At 50.7% G+C, this 20,097-nt stretch overlaps 1 protein-coding gene across 1 annotated transcript in view; it reads right to left on the minus strand.

Moving 5' to 3' along the window:
- Positions 1-13,046: 13,046 nt before the first annotated feature.
- Positions 13,047-20,097, minus strand: part of LOC100354357 (O-acyltransferase like protein) — a 56,221-nt gene continuing 49,170 nt past the window's right edge. The window contains exons 12-15 of the mRNA XM_051851882.2: positions 19,274-19,406; positions 16,201-16,387; positions 14,092-14,234; positions 13,047-13,850 (exon numbers count right to left, since the gene is read on the minus strand). Coding sequence (XP_051707842.2) covers positions 13,749-13,850; positions 14,092-14,234; positions 16,201-16,387; positions 19,274-19,406 — 565 coding nt within the window. The 3' untranslated portion in view covers positions 13,047-13,748. The remainder of the gene's footprint in view (positions 13,851-14,091; positions 14,235-16,200; positions 16,388-19,273; positions 19,407-20,097) is intronic.

Below are 20,097 nucleotides of genomic sequence, written 5' to 3' on the forward strand. Positions count from 1 at the left end.
CAGGTGCGATCCCAGGGCACCACATCCTGCCCCTCTGCCATCTGTCCCGACCTGTGGACAGCTCCTTAGGGTCAGTCACCAAGAAGACACTGAGCCTGGTTTACAGCAAGCACACATACTAATGTGAAATGAAGCAGCAGACGACTGAGAGAATACTGCAGCCCCACCGGGGCCCAGCTCTGCGGGACTCAGAGACGCCTGCCAGGGAAGAGCTTCGGAGTTCCTGAGAGGAGAGGCGCTGGGCAGACAGAGGTCTGCACTGGTTCCTGGGCAGCGGGAGAGGCCTGGGAGAAGACAGACTGGGGGAATTACTGCCGAGGCCTGCGGGACAGGTAGACGGGAGATCCTCTCAGAAGGATCCCCACGAGTGACAGTCATTATATCCCACGGGACCGCACCAGAAGCGCATCAGAGCATGGGAGACACTTAACCATTAGGTGAGCAGGATGGCGCGTTCTTGGCTGTCCGCCAGGCCACGCCTCCTTGCCCATGGCCCTGCTGAGTGGGTCTGAGTGGCTGAAGGAAGAGGTGGAAGCTGGGCACGCTGTGAGCTTCCGCTGCCTCGGGCCCTGGAGCAGGCACCGTCCCTGGAGGCACCCGAGCGGGCCCGCTTCCTCGTCCTCGCCGCCTGCGCTCCTGTGCCGTGTGCTGGCTGCTGTTTCAGTGCCCTCTATCCCAGGAGGACAGCAGAAGTTCACAGAAATGCGGAGTTAAAGGGTAACTTTATCTTGGTACAAAACAGTTTGAAATCCAGCATAGGAAAGATCTGCAAAAAGTTCATGGAAAACTCCTGTTTTGGAAAAAAAAAAAAAAAAAAAAAAAACACTGTGCAGGGATATCAAAAAATGTTACACCAAACTCAACTTATCTTTTTTTTTTTTTTTTTTTTTTTTTACAGGCAGAGTGGACACTGAGAGAGAGAGACAGAGAGAAAGGTCTTCCTTTGGCATTGTGGCATTGGTTCACCCTCCAATGGCCGCCACGGCTGGCGCACCGCGCTGATCCGAAGGCAGGAGCCAGGTACTTCTCCTGGTCTCCCATGGGGTGCAGGGCCCAAGCACCTGGGCCATCCTCCACTGCACTCCCTGGCCACAGCAGAGAGCTGGCCTGGAAGAGGGGCAACCGGGACAGAATCCGGCGCCCCGACCGGGACTAGAACCCGGTGTGCCAGCGCTGCAAGGCGGAGGGTTAGCCTAGTGAGCTGAGGTGCCGGCCTCAACTTATCTTTGAAGTCTGTGTTTCCAGGATCTCGTTGCAGCCTCCTTACATCCTGGCCTTACTACTAGTTACTGTCAGTGTCTCTTAAAGTAGTTGCCGGAATCACCCACTTGTGTTTAGCATGAGGGACTTCAACAAGGTTATGGAAACATGGAATTAAAAGATAGGCAGGTTTTGCTGCAGAATTCTGAAATCCACACATCATTTTGTCATCATAGCCATTCTCCACGGACTCTTGACGATCTCTCACCTGGAGCAATCAGGAGACAAGGTCTGATCAAAATCTCCAAATAATTATTTTTTAAAAAGATTTTATTTATTGATTTGAGAGGTAGAGTTACGGAGAGAGAGAGGGAGAGACAGAGAGAAAGGTCTTCCATCTGCTGGTTCACTCTCCAAATAGCTGCAGTGGCCAGAGCTGAACATATACGAAGCCAGGAGCCAGGGGTTTCTTTGGGGTCTCCCACACTGGTGCAGGGGCCCAAACACTTGGGCCATCTTCTGCTTTCCCAGGCCATAAGCAGAGAGCTGGATCAGAAGAGGAGCAGCTGGGACATGGACTGGCACCCATATGGGATGCCGGCGCTGCAGATGGAGGGTTAGCCTTCTACACCACAGGCTGGCCCCCAAATAATTCTTAGCCTCAGTAAATCTGGGACAATCTAGTTGTGAACAAAGAGAAAGTACTTGAAGCCCCCTTAACATCCATCCCTCTCTTCCTCCCTCCCTCTCCAATCTGCCCTTAGTTCGTTTTTCTAATCCTGGGACCTCCGCTTCCTCAGTGACTGGCCCCAGGAACGCGCTCTTCCCTAGGGGTAGTGGGGGGGGAGCCTTCAGACTCCCAGCCCCCTCTGCAGGAGAACCCCCTGCAGCTCAGCACTCAGCCTCCACAGGAGAAAGGCCTCGCCCCGCTGCAGAGTGGGCTGTGCCCTAGCAGGAAGCACCGCCTCTTTCCATCCCAGAAGTCACAGCACAGACCCGGGGAGCAGAGGGCTGGACCTCGTGTGCCTGTCCCCAAGGAGGGGCTGGGATGGAAAGCAATCTTGAGAGGGGCCCCTACTCCCAGACAGCCCTCATGGGAGGTCCAGCTGGAGGAAGACACGTGCACTGTCGACTCAGCCTTGGACAGAGAAAGCGCCCCTGCCCCTCGCAGCCCTCCGCTCTCAGCTGTCCAGGGCTTCCTGCAGCCTCTCAGGCAAACGCTACTGCTGGCGTCCCCACTGCCCTGGTCCCTCTGTCACCCCCATCCCACCCACCCCTCAGCGAGGTCCTGCTGATGTGGGCTTAACCCTGGACAGCTGCCTCCTTTTTATCCTTGCAGCCTGCTGACTGCTTTGTACCAAACAGCAGCAGGCACTCGCATGCTTAGTTCCACCCACAAATCAGACCACGATGAGGCACAGGGCTTTTATATTTTCAAACTTTAATGAGCAGCTTGCTAGTGTTTCTCCAACTCTCCCAGCAGAGGGCGCTGAAGGGTAGGCTGTGTAGGTGGGTCACAGAATCCTGCTGTGAGGCACAGGGGGTTAATGCAATGAGAGACCCTGGGTGCAGTGAGCTATTGAGAGTCAAAGAAACCCACTCGTGGGCTCTGTTGCTCTTGTTGGACACTGATTTCCTGTGAGACGTGAAGCGCATTGGTCTAGGATTCATTCTGCAAACCAGCGCAGTCCTAAGACCTGGTTCTCTGTGTCTCAGGAGGCCGAATGAGGGAGGCTGTGAGCTTCATTCGATACCAGGGCAAGAGGGACTGGCTCTCCATTGCCCAGTCCATCCATTCCCACCGTGGGTCTGGAAGCGCTGGGTCCTTTGTGATTTCTGGTCCAGACCTGTGCAGCCCTTGAGCGTGTTGACAGCACCTGCAGGGAGCCGAGGGGCCTGCTGGGGAGACCGAGGGAGACTGAGCCATGCCCCTGGGAGGAGCCCTGGGTCCCCCAAGTCTCCGTGAGGCCCTCCTTAGGCCTTCCTGATCCTCATTTCCTTCGGGCATTGAGGGAACATGAAATTCCTCACGAAACCCCCAAGGAACACAGAGGCGCTGAGCCCTTCGTGTCTTCCGAGCCCTCGGCACAGCTCCGCCACCAGCTGTCTCCTCCCCTTCACAGCCTCCCTCCCGGAAAGCTTTTCCCAGCCTCCCTGCCTGGTCACCCTACTCCTCCTGAAAACCATGGGACGCAGAGGCCGAGAGAGCGGGCTCTGGAGACAGGCTGCTCGGCGCTCCCATCGGGCTGTGGGATCTTGCCAAGCAAGTGCGTCTCTCTCTGCCTCAGTTTCTCCAGATGCAAAGTACTACTGAGCTCAGCCCAGAGTGTTGGGTTAGGATGAAGGCATTGGTTGCTGAAAGTGCTTACAAGGGTTCTAGCATCTAACGAGCCCTCAGTACTGGTTAACTGTCTAACAGGTCTCAATGCACACTGATTTCTCGGAAATTCTCTCTCTGGCCTCCCAGTTAGGGTCACGCTTTCACAGTTCTCATCTAAGCTGTAACTGGGTGTTTTCGGTATGATTATTATTGCCCTCACTCAGGTCACTAGCAGGTCAAAGAGAGCAGAAAGTGCATCTGTGTTTCTCAACACTGTTATTCCCAGGGCTAAGCATAGCCCCTGACTCATGCCAAGAATGAGTAAATATGTATTGAATGGGGCCGGTGCTGTGGCACTGCGGGTTAACACCCTGGCCTGAAGTGCCGGCATCCCATATGGGTGCCAGTTTGAGACCCAGCTGCTCCATTTCCTGTCCATCTCTCTGCCGTGGCTTGGGAGAGCAGTGGAAAATGGACCAAGTTCTTGGGCCCTGCATCTGCGTGGGAGACCCGGAGGAAACTGCTGGCTCCTGGCTTTCGGATCAGCTCAGCTCTAGCCATTGTGGGAGTGAACCCACACCCAGTTGAGGAGTGAACCATCAGATGGAAGACCTCTCTCTCTCTCTGCCTCTCCTCTCTCTGTGTAACTCTGACTTTCAAGTGAAATAAGTAAATCTTAAAAAAAAAATATGTACTGAACATAAAAGGAGTGTGAGTGAGGAGTGCGGGCCTGTGTCCATGATCGGATGGGGGCTGCTTCCTGAGAGCTTGTGCCCAAGTTCCAGGATGAACTCTGACCAAGGAATACCTGGTGGCCTGAGAGGACGGTGGCTCCCCAGGTGAGCCTAGCAGGAGCTGCCTTTGGGCATGAGAAAGCTCTTTGATCCACATGGTGCTTGTCTTGGAGAAGTTGCCATCTGGACATGGCTGTCATAAATTCAGACTGTGCGTGGAACAGATCCCATCACTGAGCCCCGTTGTCCTCACTAGAACCCTCTGGGAAGTCCTGTAAGAGGTATGGATTCCTTAGTCCCACCCCAACCTGCGCATCGCCAGGAGTCTACCTGGGTTGATTGACAGCTCCTTGTGTGACTGTGCTGTTGCCAGCCCATAGACCGGGATCCTCTCATCTCGTCAGTCCGTTGGTAGAGGTGGAAGCAGGCATTATGCTCTCAATATCAGCCAAGGGGTTGTGAACTTTTTAATGAACGTGGATGTCAAATGATGATTTGCTCATGACCAGCATGTCCGATGTGCCTTTTGAAATAGCACAAAATGCAGATAAAACATGGGAGTGGCATTGGCGTGGCAACAAGGTCTGATGCAGGAGCCCTCCCAGCACCTCCACCTCCTCCCGCTGTGATCACGGTGAATTACAGACTGTTTCAGCAAACGCAGTCACGTTTCCTCCAATAGACTTGGCCGGGGCACAGTTGCCAAGCTCAGTGCAGAACATTCTAGTGTGACTTTTCAGAGTGCCCATAGCCCCAGACACAATGCTAAGTCCTTCCCTGTGTGTTCCTACTTGTGTGAATCCAGCCGTCATTACCCTCATTCCCCAACCACAGCTTCTCAACCTGGGCGCTATCGACAATTTTACTGGATAATTCTTTGAGGAGGTGGCTGTCCTGTGCATCTAGGGTGTTGAGCAGCTTCCAGGTCCTCTACCAGCTAAAAAGCAACAGAAAGGGGTATTCAGGCATTCTTATTTTCCTTAAGGATGAAAAATACCTCCCTCACCCACCGAGAACAAATCCACCTTACACAAACCTCAGTGGACTGGGGCATGAGATCAAAAAAGTTCACAAAAGCCTTTTCCTCCGTGGAGCAAATGCAGAAGAATATATCTGTGAATTTCATGAACAAGACCCCGAAAAGGACAAACCAAAAAAGAAAAGATGGGCAATTTTGCCTACATTCAAATGGAAAATTTTCATATGAAAAACATCATTTATGAGGTTGCTACAGACCAGAAGGTAATTACAACACAAATAATCAACAAAGAATTGGTATTCAGAACACATAAGGGATAGCTCAGAATCAATGATAAAAGAATAAAGCCTCAGTGGACAAAGGATATGGTAGACAGTCTGTGAAGAAGAGACTGAGTCGCCAGTACACACGTGGCCAGTGGTCAACCCTGTTCGTAGACAGGGAAGTTCAAATTTAAGTGATTACATACTTCCTTACAGATGGCATCTGAAGCAGTAAAGTAGCAGGTCGAGAGTTGCAAGTGTTGGGAAGGCACTTCAGTAATAGTAGCTACTCTCTTACAGCACAAGTGGTGACGTAGATTGATAAAATCACTTGAGAAAGCTGTTTAGCAGTGTCAGGTCAGGTTGACCCCTGAACGCATGCCCTGGGAAACTAAGACAGCGGCACAAGGCATTTGTTCCATCCACATCTGCAATAGTGAAAAACTGGAAACAAACCAAATGTCTGTCTACCAACTGGTGAATGGATAAATATTTAAGATGCACATGCAAGCAATAGAATCCATTAGCATTAAAAATTAATGCACTGGCTCTAAGAACTATGTTTAATGGGGCAATAATATTTTGAAAGGCTAGTACAGTATGGATCCAATTATGTGAAGCTTGGAGACAGAATAGTGCATACCATTCGTAGACACATGCGTATTGGGAAAACAGTAAAAACATGGGTAAAACTTGAGTGAAAGGAAGAAGGAAATGGAGTGCAGGGGGTGTCTGCAACTTGTTGGCCATATTTTTAAATTTAATTTTAATTGTAAATTGAAGTCATGGTTGTATATACTTATGGGTATGAAGTGATTTTATGACTTGAGGTTACAATGTGAAATAGTTAAATCAAGCTAATTAACATAGCCATCACCTCCAATATCTTGTGTGTGGGGGGGGGAGAATACTTGAAATTTTCTCTTGGTGTGTCTGATACATTATTATTTACTATTTTCGCTATCTGTGCAATATATCTCAAAATAAAGAACTGCATCCTCTTGTCAAATTGAGGCTCTGTACCCTTGACCAGCGTCCCCCGTTCCCCTCACCTGCTGCACCTCTGAGTTCAGCTGTTTTTGATTCTATGTATGAGTCAGGACATGTGGAATTTGTCTCTCTGAGGCTCGCTTGTTAGCATGATGCTCTCCAGCTTCCTCCGTGCTGTCACAAATGGCACAATTTCTTTCTCTTTAAAAGCTGAGTCGCGCTCTGTAGTGTACGAATTCCACATGTTCTTATCCACTCGGCCCTCGATGGTTGATTCCGCAGTGGGGCTGTGGTGCACAGTGCGGCCGTGGACACTCCACGGGAGTGCAGACATCTCTTGGATATATTGAGGTCACACCTTTTGGGCAGATACCCAGAAGCGGGGTTGCAGGCCCATACAGGGGTTCTCTTTTTAGTTTCTTGAAGAAACTCCGTAGAGTAAAGGCTGTCCTGAGATTCCCACAACAGCATGGAGCGTATGTTAGTCAGCTTTTCACCACTATGATTCAGTAGCCCAGAGGCACTTCTTAGGAAGGGAGGCTTCTTTTGGTTTATAGCTTGGAGGTTCCCAGTCCAAGAAAGGTGGCCCCAGCTGGTTCAGGCATCTGTGAGATTGGAGAATGCAGAGAGAGAAGGCAGGTCCGTCCCAGCCTAGATAACCAGCCTCCTCTGAGAAGTGCTCTGTGAGGGCACGCCCCCATGGCCATGACCGAGACCGTGACCAAGACCGAGATAGCACAGTCAGGTCAAGTCCCCACCCTGAGCCCATTAACTCTGGGACGTAAATGTCTGCATGAGTCCAGGGAGCAAGATCCTGCTCAGACCGTAACACAGCGTCCCCTTTTCTCCATGCAAGCTTCAGCTGTTGGTTTTGTCTTTTCCTTTTTACATAAAGGGAAAATGGGGAAATGTTTAGTTGGGATGGTGGGTTGTGGTTATCAGTTATTTCATTCTCTACAATTACTTGAATGTTAGAGATAGTCAAAATTCAATGTGTAAAATACTATATCTGGAAAAGTCAGAGCTCTTAGGGTTTGGAACAAATAGGCCAGGGCCAGGTTCAGAGCTCTGGGAATTTTCAGGGTTGCTGGAACTGTTCCTTTATTTGTGGTGGTGGTTATAGGCTTATACACTTTGCAAAACATGTACGTTTGTTGAAAGGTAGAATTTATTATTAATAACAAAGGCAAAAGGAAAAAATATCCGCTAATAATGATAGGCACAGAAGGCGTAGAAGCAGACATTGTTTTGTTCCTTACTGAAAAAATAGTATATACAGTTGCATTGTTACTTGGGAGCATATATGATTTCCTTCCTAGTAAACTGTTTAACTCCAACCAACATTTGAAATAATAAATGCACTCTTGTATATTGCAGAGGCTGCTGAGGTACCCAGCACTTTGTCAGGCTGTGCTTGCCTGCTCTGGCGGCCCAGGGAGAGGGAAAGCCCCTCCAAACGAGGGTCTGACACTCCTGTTATTACTCCTGAGGTCCTTATTCGCAGGTGACTTCAAGAATATTTGGTCATTGGTGAATGAAAGAAACAAGAACCACTTCTTTGTCCTAGCATCCTGTTTCTGTTTTAACTTTTAATTACTTTTTTATTTGAGAGGCAGAGAGACAGGCTGCCAGAGAGACGCTCATCTGCTGGTTGACTCCCAAATGCCCACAATGGGTGGCAGGGACCCAAGTACTCGAGCCATTACCTGCTGCCTCCCAGAGTGTGCATTAGCAGGAAGCTGGAATCCAGAGCAGAGCTGGGACTTGAACTTGGTCGCTCTGATATGGGTGTGGGCATCCCAATTGGCATCTCCACTGCTGCACCAAACTCCCTGTTCTATTTCATTTGGGACCATGTCTGCTCTTTGTTCTCTAAAGATCATGACAGTTAGGTTAATGTCTGTTTTTCCTGCATCATCTCTCTCTAAACCACTTCATTTTGTGGATCCCTTCTAGTCGGATCCTTCCTGGTACAAATGGCTTTTCTAGGGTCCATGGTAAACTTTGCTTGGTTGTTTAGCTCTTGTCAAAGGGACTAACGACTTTGCACCCCTCCAGGGAGCCTCTTAGGCTTCACGCTCCCTGGACGGGGGACTGGACAGGCTGGGCCACCTGTGGGATGACCCTTACAGGACCGAGCATATCAGACCTGGTTGAGCAGGGCCTGCCCATCTGCAGCAGGTGCCTCCTGGAAAAGAGCTCATCCAAGGGCGGGAGGGATTGCTTTCACCACTGTGTCCACTCAAGTTTATTTGACACCTGCTGTTTTCTGGTCACAGTGCAAAGGCTAGAAAGGTAGTGATGAACAGGACAGATGCAGACGGGCAGCAGCAGTCACTCAAGTCACCCTTCGCGCCGCTGCGATGCAGTCCCACTGCAGCCAAGGGAGATGGATGGACATGAGCATGAGGACAAGCTGCACGCCCAGCGTCTGCAGCGAGCCAACCACTCTGCCTCCCAGCCCGAATCAGAGCCACCACTCTGCCTCCCAGCCCGAATCAGAGCTCGGAGAGTGTGAGTAGGGACAGAGAGGAGAAAGCCTCATGGCCTGTGTAGAGACCATGTGTGCTTGGCATGGACACAGAGGTCTGAGCGCAGCCCAGCCCATGTCCACGCAGAGAGGCTGGACAGAAGGAGGCCCGCTGCAGAGCGTGCCAGGGCGGGGGGGAGCCTCAGTAGGTGTTGGGGGCACTGTTCCTGCCAGCAGCTCTTGGGAGCTCTGAGGAGAGCCAGGCCCATTGGAGAGGAATCGCAGAGTTCAGGGGTTCACAAGACAAGCCAGGTATCCCCGGAACTTCCCAGAATGAGCCCAGAGGAGCTTAAGGGAGACTCGAGTTCCTTTGAGTCACTGTGGTAACTGGCTTGTTTTAATGACCTGATCTTTAGTTTTGTTACGTTGTATTTGGTTTTTGACTGACACACAGACACATGGTTCTGTACAGGTGCATGCTGTGCAGTGAGAGAGAGGTTGGCTCGCTAGTAGTGATGTGGCCAACTTTCACCCATGGTTGGCGTATGGAACAAAGCGTGGATTTCAGAATGTAGAAGAATTAGAGGAGGCACCCAGCTATTGATACTCACTCTTCAACTCCACGTTGAAATGAGTGTTTCTATACATTGCTTTTCTCTTCTTATTACTCTATGAATTTTTAACATATACAGAAATAGAGAAGAGAGTATAAGGAGGTCTCTTGGCCGCTCAGCTGGCTTCTGTAGTTAACCTGCCAGCCAGTTTCGTGGGTGGGCAATCTATGCCAGTTCCTCCCAGTATTATTTTGAGGCAAATCCAGATTCTATGTCATTTTGTCCATAAATATTTCAGTATGCATCTAAAAGTTAAGGGCTCTTCAATGTACATACCTACAATAGCATTATAACACAAAAAGATTTAAGTTCTTGCTATCATCAAATACCTAATCAATTTCCAATTGTGTCATACACGTCATGTGCTTTTTTACAGTTTCTTTCAGCAGCCACATGAGGGCCACACATTCTGTACATTTTAAATTTCCAGGGGCTTCTAGGATGAAATCAAACCCAAGACAGAACTGGACTTCCCCCAGTCTGCCTTATATTTTAAGACATTGCAATAGCAGGGAGAGTATTTTTTTCCTTACAAGCTCCACAAGGCCTTGTCAGTCATTAGAAAGCTGTTCCCTCAGGCTAATCCTCCGCCTAGCGGCGCCGGCACACAGAGTTCTAGTCCCAGTCGGGGCGCCGGATTCTGTCCCGGTTGCTCCTCTTCCAGGCCAGCTCTCTGCTGTGGCCCAGGAGTGCAGTGGAGGATGGCCCAGGTGCTTGGGCCCTGCACCCCATGGGAGACCAGGAGAAGCACCTGGCTCCTGCCTTCGGATTAGCGCGGTGCACCGGCCGCAGCGCGCCGGCCACGGCGGCCATTGGAGGGTGAACCAACGGCAAAGGAAGACCTTTCTCTCTGTCTCTCTCTCTCTCACTGTCCACTCTGCCTGTCAAAAAAAAAAAAAAAAAAAAAAAAAAAAGGAAAGAAAGAAAGAAAGCAAGCAAGCTGTTCCCTCGAGTCCCAGGTTTCTTGCCCTACAGCTAACAGCGTTTGGCAGTTGGGCTGAGGAACCACACTAGCAGGTGCTTCCACAGCAAGGAGTCCACCGCGTGCAGCCCCACGCTGTAAATACCACTGGCCCTCAGTGGTTCCTCTGAGGCCTAAGGAAGTTAGTGGGGTCAGGTGCCCAGGCAGCCACAAGGGGGCGCTCAAGGAACTCGATGAATTTCGGTAACCTGAAAAGCCACCTTGGCACACTTTCTGGCTTTGGAGTTGCACAGGCCTGGTAAGGCGTGGTTCCTCCCTCCTCCAGGGCTGATTCCGCCCGTAGAAGAACCCAGGCCTCAGGGAGCGTGGCTCGGTCCCCGGGATGGCTAGAAAGAGCATTAGCTGCCCGTTACCTGCCCTTTTGAGGATTTGAGGTTTTCAGCACCGCCACCCCCATTCCCAGTGGTCTTCCTTTCAGATCCCCTTGACCAGAGACCACACTGTTGGCCCTTCATATCCATGGATCCCACAGCCCTGGGTCCAACTACCTTGATCAAAAGTAGTGAACACGTTGCATCTATCCTGAACACATACACTTTTTCCTTATTCCTTATCTTATTATTTTTCATCATTGTACTATGCAATACAGTACAACTACTTGCCTAACTTCTATGCTGTGTTAGATGTTCTCAGTCAGGTAGAGACGAGAGGAAGCATTCGGGAGGTTGAGTGTAGGTTATATGCGAATATTATGCCATTTATATAAGGGACTTGAACAGCCGTGGATTTTGATATCTGCTGGGATGCTGGACCCCATCTCCCTTAGGTACTAAGGGGCGGTGTACACAGATGTGGCACATTCCATGCTAATGTGTACATTGCAGCCCCCTTATCGTTACTTGATACTTCAGTTACTGAGTAAGCCGAGAGCTGTATTAGAAGCAAGGTCAGATGGCTGTCACTGTGGAAGGGTGGTCCATGTGGAGTCTACTTCTCAGAAGGAAGCCAAGCCTGAGAACTTGGGTGCCCAGCTTCTAACCATCTGGCCTTGCAAGTGTCTCTGTGTCTCTAGACTTCATTACTGACAACTGAGGGCACTGGGGTAAAAGCCAGCACCAAGGTCCCTGCTTTCTCTGTTGGGAGTTTTTCTGGGGGACTGTCTTCATTTCCTAGGGCTGCTTTAATAAAGCACCACAAAGTGGGTAGTTTCAAACCACAGAAGTGGAGCAGGCATGTGGCCCAGCAGTTAAGGTACCAGGTAAGATGCGCATATACCAATTCGGAGCGTCTGGGATTGACCCCTCTCGGGCTCCTGTCTCCGTCTTCCTTGCTAACGCAGACCCTGAGAGGCTGCGCTGATAGCTCAGCTGGTTGGGTTCCTGCCACCCACATGAGAAACCTGCATTGTATTCTTGACTGCCCAGCCCTGGACGTTATGGTCATTCGGGGTATTAGCCATTGGAAGAGATCTCTCTCTCTCTCTCTCTCTCCTTCCATCTCTGTGTCTCTCTGCCTTGCAAATAAATAAATAAAAATTTTTAAAATATCACGAGAACATCAGCGACATGCGGTCTCCCAACTCCGGAGGCCAGAAGTCGGAAATGAAGGTGCTGGCAGGGCTGCCCTCTCTCTGGCTCTAGGGAAGGCACCTTCCTCGCCTCTTGCAGCCTCCAGTGCAGTCCTCAGGGTTCCCTGCTGGTAGGTGGCCATCTTCTCCTGGTGTATTGTCACATTGTCTTCCCCATGGATTTTAATCTCTTTGTCCAAAGTCCCTCTTTTTACAAGGACACCATTGTGGTCAATTAAGCTGTCCTGCCCTGGTGACCTCATGTAAATTTAATTTATATATCAAGACTGTATAGACTCCATCTCCAAATAAGGCTACCGCTGGAGGGCCTCAGAGTCAGGTCTTCAACCTGTTCAGGGAGCCATGTTGTAGAAAAGATAATGTTGGAAAGACATGTGGTAGCAAACTCATGAACTGTGTGTGTGCATGGATCATGCTGCCCTGAGGTCTCGGAAGAAAGCTACAGGTCTACAAATAGTATCAGAATAACCCACAAATAATTAACATTAGGAACATGTGATCTTACTGAGAAAAGCAGATAATAGGGGCCGGTACTATGGTATAGTGGGTAACCTGTGTTACCCACATGGCAGTGGTGTTCCATGTGGACCCCGGTACAAGACCTGGTTGTCCCACATCTGATCCAGCTCCCCACTAATGCATCTGGGAAAGCAGTAGAGGATGACCCAAGTCCATGGGGCCCTGCACCCACGTGGGAGTCCTGAAAGAAGCTCCTGGCTGCTGGCTTCAGATTGGCTGTTACAACCATCTGGGGAGTGAACCAGCAGATGGAAGGTATTCATTCTCTCTCTCTCTCTCTCTCTCTCTCTCTCGTGTGTGTGTGTGTGTGTAACTCTGCTTTTCAAATAAATAAATCTTTTAAAAGAGAAGCAGGCAGTATAACCCAAGTGAGTTTCATAATCAAAACGACATCAGATTTGCTACATTTGATCATTCGCTGTTATTAAGAAGTACACTGAGGCACAATGGAATTTGAAGTTTATTTGAACAATCAGTGATTCATGAATCAGGTGTGTGGGAATCAGAAGTGACTCAGGTTCTGCACTGAGGCAATGCGAGGGGAGGCTTTGACAGGACAGACAGAAAGGAAACAAAGCAGTTAGAAAGAAAACAAAGATTAGTGATGGCTACATGGTTGATTTGACTTATCTTGTTGGAAAGTCCCTAGTTATGTAATTATAAATGTGTTGGCTGCTTTTGATTGGTTGCACTTAAGTTCTGTTTTTTCTTGAATAAAGGCATTTTCAAGAAATAGCTCACCTTAAGTTATGCTTCTATCTGCAAATCAAGCAAGGTAGAGATCACTTGTGAGGTCTGTCTGGTTTTGTCTGTTTGGGCATTCTTCAGGCCGGATCCCCAGTTTAATTTATCACTATGATGATCATTGATAGAGAAAATCAAAATACAAGCCACGACGGGGAAAAAAAAAAAAACACAACAACAACTAGATCTTTTTGCTAAAAGGCACAACGGGAGTGCTTGTGCTACTGAAAGATATTGTGATGGAATCTTTTCATGGGACACCTGGAGAACTTGCATGCATTAAATCAGACCTGTGACTCAGCGACACAAACAAAGCTACCTCTGCCTGTGCGCATCCCCAGGAGCGACGGGGCAGCCAGTCTTTCAGGTTTTAACAGGACGCTGGTGGCCCCGCAGGTGCCGACTTCACAGATGGCGCATCAGTTGCTGAAATGGCTTCTCGATGGACAGCGTCAGGGCCAGCCCAGCGAGGAAAGTCAGCACACAATGTCCACAGAAGAGGTAGAACTGGAGGGAAAGAGCAGCACAGTGGACGGTCTTACTCTGCGATTCCTGTGCCATCCTGAACTCAGCGTGCACTACCATCGCGTGTGCAGTGTCTATAGAACAAATAGTAATAAAGACACCTTCCTCCGACCCAGATTAAAGAGAGAATGAGAAGTCTCTTTAAAATAAAAACCGAAACAGCCTTCCAGCACGGCAAACAGAGCAGTGTCTTGTTCCAGAAGAGACTCGGGCGTGAACTCACCATGTTGGTGTCGGTGTAGTGAATGAGTGTTTCCTGCAGGCCGTTGTAGAGGAGGATCAGAATCGGATGCACCAAGTAGCAGGCGTAACTGATGCTGGCCAGGAAGCTCCAGACATCACAAGAAAGCACCCGGGTCACCGGACCTGGAGGGAGAGGACGGGGATTCACAGAGCTGCAGCCCTCTCTGGACTGACCAAGAACCAAGAACCAAGAACCAGGTCTTCAGTACCCCTTTGTGTTCTGCACCTGTCTGTGAATTTTTCCTAAGATCTTCGTGTGTTGTAACTTTAAAGAGAATTATGAAAATACTCTCTCCATTGCAGGAGCATGATAATGAGAGGGAAGGGCTAATATTGTGGTGACAGTCAGGTCTACTTCCTTGGCATGGCAAACTGAACCAGAGGCGGCCTTGGGTGTAATCAGACCAGCATGGGCTACGTGGGTACAGCCAAAGATGGCTGAAAAGATTGCTTGAACTACCCAGATCCTTTCTTGTCCTCAGAGTCTCAGTTAAACACTTCTTCAGATTTCCTTATGTGTTCTCGGAGGTCATCAGGCAGAGGACATACTTGCTAAAGTGCATTGAAACGATCACCTCCCACGTTCACTTAGAAACCCATCTTGGCATCCTATTGATAGAGATGGTTGTACCTGCGATCGTGGGTTAGCTGATGACAACATCTCTGAAGGATGAGTGGCTCAGGAAAAAACTAAAGCAATGATCGAGGAGCGATAGATAAGCTTACCCTGATTTGAACTTTACACAGTGTACACATGGATGAAACAGCACATTTATAGGTGTTGAGTTGGAGGAGGGACTTGTTCATCAGCTAGATGAAGAGACATCGCCCTGACTCGGGTGAATGACTGACAGCATTTGCTAGTTCCCGGCAGTGAGAATTCGGCCCAGTTACATCTTCCAGCTGAGCCTGAGCTATCCTTCTCTCCTCACTATTGACACGGGTCAGGTACTCCTGCTGCTGGCAGGACTTCCCACTCAGACAGAACCTGGGATGCTTGCCTGTGTCGGGGCAGGGGCATTGATAATTGTCTGTGTTCTGAGGCTCTGTCCATAGCGCAAGGACATTGTCACAGGTGTAGGGGGGCATTAGGGTTGTGGTCCTGGGATCAGAAGTTTCCCATAAATGCAGATTGATCAGGCAGAGAGAATGCAGCCTGTTTCCTCTTCAACACCACTTTCTCCAGCAAGGGAAAGCCGTTAAAATTGTTAAAGAACAAGTCACTCGTTACACTAAAGAGCTCCTAAAACTCAAGGTGAATTTTAATCAACATCCGAGAGGAGGAGTAGTGCTCAGAAATGAGCCTCCGCTTTGGACTTGGATATGGTCCTGGGTCACCTGCCAGCTGTGGGACCTTCTGGGAGTCGCGGCACCGGCAGGCACTACTCAGCCACCTTGGCCGAGGCCAACTGATTTGGGTTCACGGACTACGTCTGAACCCATCCACATTACCTCCCCAGAGTATGGCCTTGTCAGGACCTGCCTGGCGCTGGCTCACAGCTGCAGGGCCTCTGGTTGTTCCCTCCAGCCTTGGCCCTGCCATTTGCTGACACACCCCTCGTGCGCAGTTACGCCAACAGAGAAGAAGGAGAGGGAAACGCCATAGGACTTGCATGCACACTTGTTCCCTGGAGAGGGTTCCTTTCTTTCCACGGAAGTCCTTTATTCGTAGTCGCCCAGTTCTCAGAAGGGACGCTGGCGAGTACCTACTCTAATGAATACCCTCAGATAAGAAATCCAAGGCCCACGGTGGATGTGATGAGAGGTCTTAGCTGCCACTGGCATTTCTTTCTCTCTGCAACCCTGCCTCATTGTCTCCTAGCTTCTAAACTAGCCTCACTGGAGAGAAGACAACCGCATTTGTACGTACGCCAGTGTAACGATGTAAAACAGCACGTGGGGTGTTTTCTCCCAGGATTTAAGCAAAATGATGTTTTTGAGGAAATAGCAGGCATTCCTCAACCACCCCAGCAAACAGATGCCCACCTGGGTACACTCTGTGGTATCAGCGTGTGGCCTTTACAGGACTAGTATGTGAGCCCCGTAGTGAATGCACCCAAGAGCAGAGCCCTGCTCAAGCCCCTCCTACCTCCATAGCCTTCCTGGCAGGCAAAAATGACCCAGGCCACGGCCGCTGCCCACAGGGTCCGGTGGAGGGCCTGGTAGAGAGCAGTGGCCACCGCAGGGGCAGCAGGGGTGTCATCCACTGCGTACGCCAGAGCGACCACGGCAAGCAGGGTGAGCAGGGAGCACGTCCACCCCAGCAGGGCCTGCACCTGCAGGGGGAGAGAGCGGTTCGCAGCCACTTAGCCACCGCGTACTTACCTGCTTGTGCGCAGTCTCCTTCCGCAGTATTAGTGCTGTCACTCAGGGCTCGGTTATAAACCCCAGTCACTGCACAGAGAGGACTAAAACAAAGGCTCCGCTTAGCAGTTACCAAGGGCTGGGGCAAAGGGGAAGGGGGGGGTGTGTGTCACCATGGAAGGAGTTTGATCCTGTCGTCATGGTTACACCCGTCTGCACACGTGACAGAACCTCTCAGACCACACACACGCACCAGTGAGTGCACGTACAGCTGGAGCTGTCTAAGGTCTGACTGTGCCACAGTCGGCGCCCTGCTGTGCTAATGTGCTGTGGTTAGGCCGTGGGTTCCCAGGGCGGGGCGGCTGAGTGAGGGGCATACGAGACTTCTCTGTGCTGTTCTTGCAACTGCCTGTAAGTCTGTGATCATTTCAAAATGAGAACGAAAATACATTTTTAAAGCTTTAAAATAAATAAGTGAGGTAGTGCTCTGTACCCACTTACACAGCCCCTAACCTCCCACTTCATCTCTTAACCCTTATGTTCGCTCCTACCCTGAATGTGGGTGCCAACAGCACAGCCCCCTTCCTGGGTGACACCAGGCACACGCAACGGTGAGAGGCACAGCAGAATGGAGATGCTTTCAGCTCCGAGAAGAGCTCCACGAGTTAAATCTGAATCCTTGGCACTGTTTAAGATCTTAGATCTTGCACCACCTTACTCAGAAGACCCGTCTTTGTCTTCCAAGGCACTCTCTTCTCCGTATTGTTTTTCTTGGCAGCTGCGGTGATGTCTACACTTACTGAACCAGCTGTGCCATCACCTTGTCTCAGAGGCCTGCTTGGGTCTTAGGGCCCTGCCCTAGTTTCTGGTGGGAGTGGCGGGGAAAAGGGGCTACCTCTGGCCTCTCCACTTGTTTGGCCTAGGACCCCCTTCATCCTTTGCCAATTCTTCAACCTGAACAGGCCTGCAGTCTCTCCCAGTGCACCCTGGGTACTGTGTTCCTTTTCCGTCCTAGTCTGCCTCTCCTAACTTGTATGTACTCTTTCTTATCTTATTCCTAGCCTGTGGCACATGGCCAGCTTCCTCTAGCTTGGATTCTGCGTCCTTGTGTATTTAGCTTCTACAGGATTTAGTCTGACCTACCCAACCTTCCGTAGTCCACTGGGCTCGTGGTCCTGACCCTGCCTTTGAAGTGGTTCTCAAATGCTCCCTCTTCATCTTAGCTCCGCCCCTTTACTCACACCCGTTGTCTCCCTGGGACCTCACACAACCGGGACGGTACCGGACCATCTACTTCCCAGCACTCTTACAGGCCACACCCAAATAGTGCAATTGCCAGGGAAATAGAACTCCAGCCTATTGGAAAAGTCACATAGCCCCTGCAGATCTGTTTCCTCCAGTTAAGTCCTATATTCTGTTCCGCTCCTAACACAAGATTTTCCAAAGATGAGGGACTCTTCTCCAAGGCACCTGCAAAGCCTGGGCAAACAAGGGCAGGGCCTAGCAGGGGCAGGGGTTTCTGTCCTAGTAGTGCAAGGGGACTCTTGGCCCTTCTCCCATTGAGAAGTAAATTATCTGTCATTCATTCGTTCATTGACTGAGTGTCTGCAGTGGGTCAGGATCTCAGATGCCGAGGATGCAGAGTTGAGTGAGACACAGTGTGCCTTTCAGGGGCTCGCAGTCTACAGGGCAGATCAATGCACTAGCATGTGACTAGGGTGCAGAGTGTGCAGTGCACAGAGGAACGCCAGGAGCGACACAGCTCACCACCCTGGAGCCATGAGGAAGACCTGGGGCTCTAAAGAGGAGGTAAGTCAGGTGAAAGGAAAGACGCATTGAAAAGTGGAGAGGCACGTTCCAGGCAGGGAAGGAAGCATGAGAAACCACACAGGTGCCAGGAATAGCATGGGGAGGGGTCACTACAAGCAGCTCATTATCACTGCCATGCCAAGTGCCAGGCAGAGAGTGGCAAGACAGACGATGCTGGGGAAGCAGGCAGAGCTGGGTCCCGGAGACCCTGAGGGCCCAGCTGAGCAGATCAGCCTTTCTCCTGGGGTCAGAGGAAGCCACTCAAAGGTTTTGCACAGTTCAAGATCATGGCCAAGGTGGTATTTACAGTGCTCTGGGGATCCACAAGACTGGAGGCAAGAAACTGAGCAGAAATCCAGGCGAGAGATTAGAAGAACTTCACCAGCAGAGAGAGAGGGTAAGAGAGGGCAGCAGGAACAGTAAGCGGCAGGACTCAGTGGACAACTGGGCAGCGAGATGGAGGCGTCCACGTGCACCCGGGATTCCTGCTTGAGTGGGGAGGTTGCCTGGTGCGCCTCAGAGCCTCCAGACTGGCCACCGAGGAACCAGGGGAGGAAAGGAATGCCCAGGGCCCACCTGGAAGGCTAAATAGCATCTTCTCTGCTCTGCCTCACGAGGTGCCTCATGTCTTGATTCCCAGATGGAAATCTGACCAAGAACCCTCTATTGAAATCATGGAGCCTGTGCTGTTGGAAACCCAGCCCAACTCAATACCCTCTTCCGGAAGAGGGTGCTGGCATAGTAAGCTCACTGATTTCCACATCGGTGGTTTCTTTGGATCCGCACCAAGGCACTCGTGGGTAGGACCCCACTGGGCCCTGAGTCTCTACCTTCTTCTTAAAGGAAGCTAAGAAAGCAGAGAATGAGGCACTGCAGAGACCAAGCCCTCCTCTCGTTTACCATGGACAGACGTTCTCGGCACGTGCAACACAGTGCAGTACCCAGCAGTCTGACTCCTCCTGCTCGTGGCCTTGGAAGGGCCGGGCCAGATGGTCCCCACCTGGCCCAGCCAGACCCGCGCTCTTCCAGGGAAGCCTGGGAAACAGTACCTTGCTTTGGAGAATGTTCGCCTGGCGGTTTTGGTGCATGAAAATGCTCAGGAAGAGACCCAGGAGGAAGGGCCCCAGCCGGCAGTAGGGCTTGGTGTAGTACTGCAGGAAGTACAGCACAGCCACGTCTTCGCTGAAACACACAGGAGGTTATGCAGAAGGGACCAGGGAGGACACCCTCAGGCGTCCCCTGCAGCACTGGCCAACCCAAAGGTGGCTCCGGGGCACATGTGTCCGTTCCCTCTGTAACGACCCACAGACAGGGACCTCATGGCCACGGCTGGCTTGTTCACGTTCCAGGTGCCCCTGAGCCCCTCCAGATCTCAAAATATTGTGATGCCTGGCCAGCGCCACGGCTCACTAGGCTAATCCTCCACCTAGCGGCGCCGGCATACAGGGTTCTAGTCCTAGTCGGGGTGCCGGATTCTGTCCCGGTTGCCCCTCTTCCAGGCCAGCTCTCTGCTATGGCCAGGGAGGGTAGTGGAGGATAGCCCAAGTGCTTGGGCCCTGCACCCCATGGGAGACCAGGATAAGCACCTGGCTGCTGCCTTCAGATCAGCACAGTGCGCCGGCCACAGCGTGCCGGCCATGGCGGCCATTGGAGGGTGAACCAACGGCAAAAGGAAGACCTTTCTCTCTGTCTCTCTCTCTCACTGTCCACTCTGCCTGTCAAAAAAAAAAAAAAATTATGATGCCTGTGTTACACGCTGGCTTCCAGTCAACAACAGACTGCATAGGAGGGAGCTTCAAAAAGTTCGTGTAAAATGCACGTTGTGGAAAAAAAAATCACTGCATGGATTTCACAATTTTTGCAAGAAAATAAG

Source organism: Oryctolagus cuniculus, chromosome 10 (assembly GCF_964237555.1).
Source record: "Oryctolagus cuniculus chromosome 10, mOryCun1.1, whole genome shotgun sequence".
Taxonomy (NCBI): domain Eukaryota; kingdom Metazoa; phylum Chordata; class Mammalia; order Lagomorpha; family Leporidae; genus Oryctolagus; species Oryctolagus cuniculus.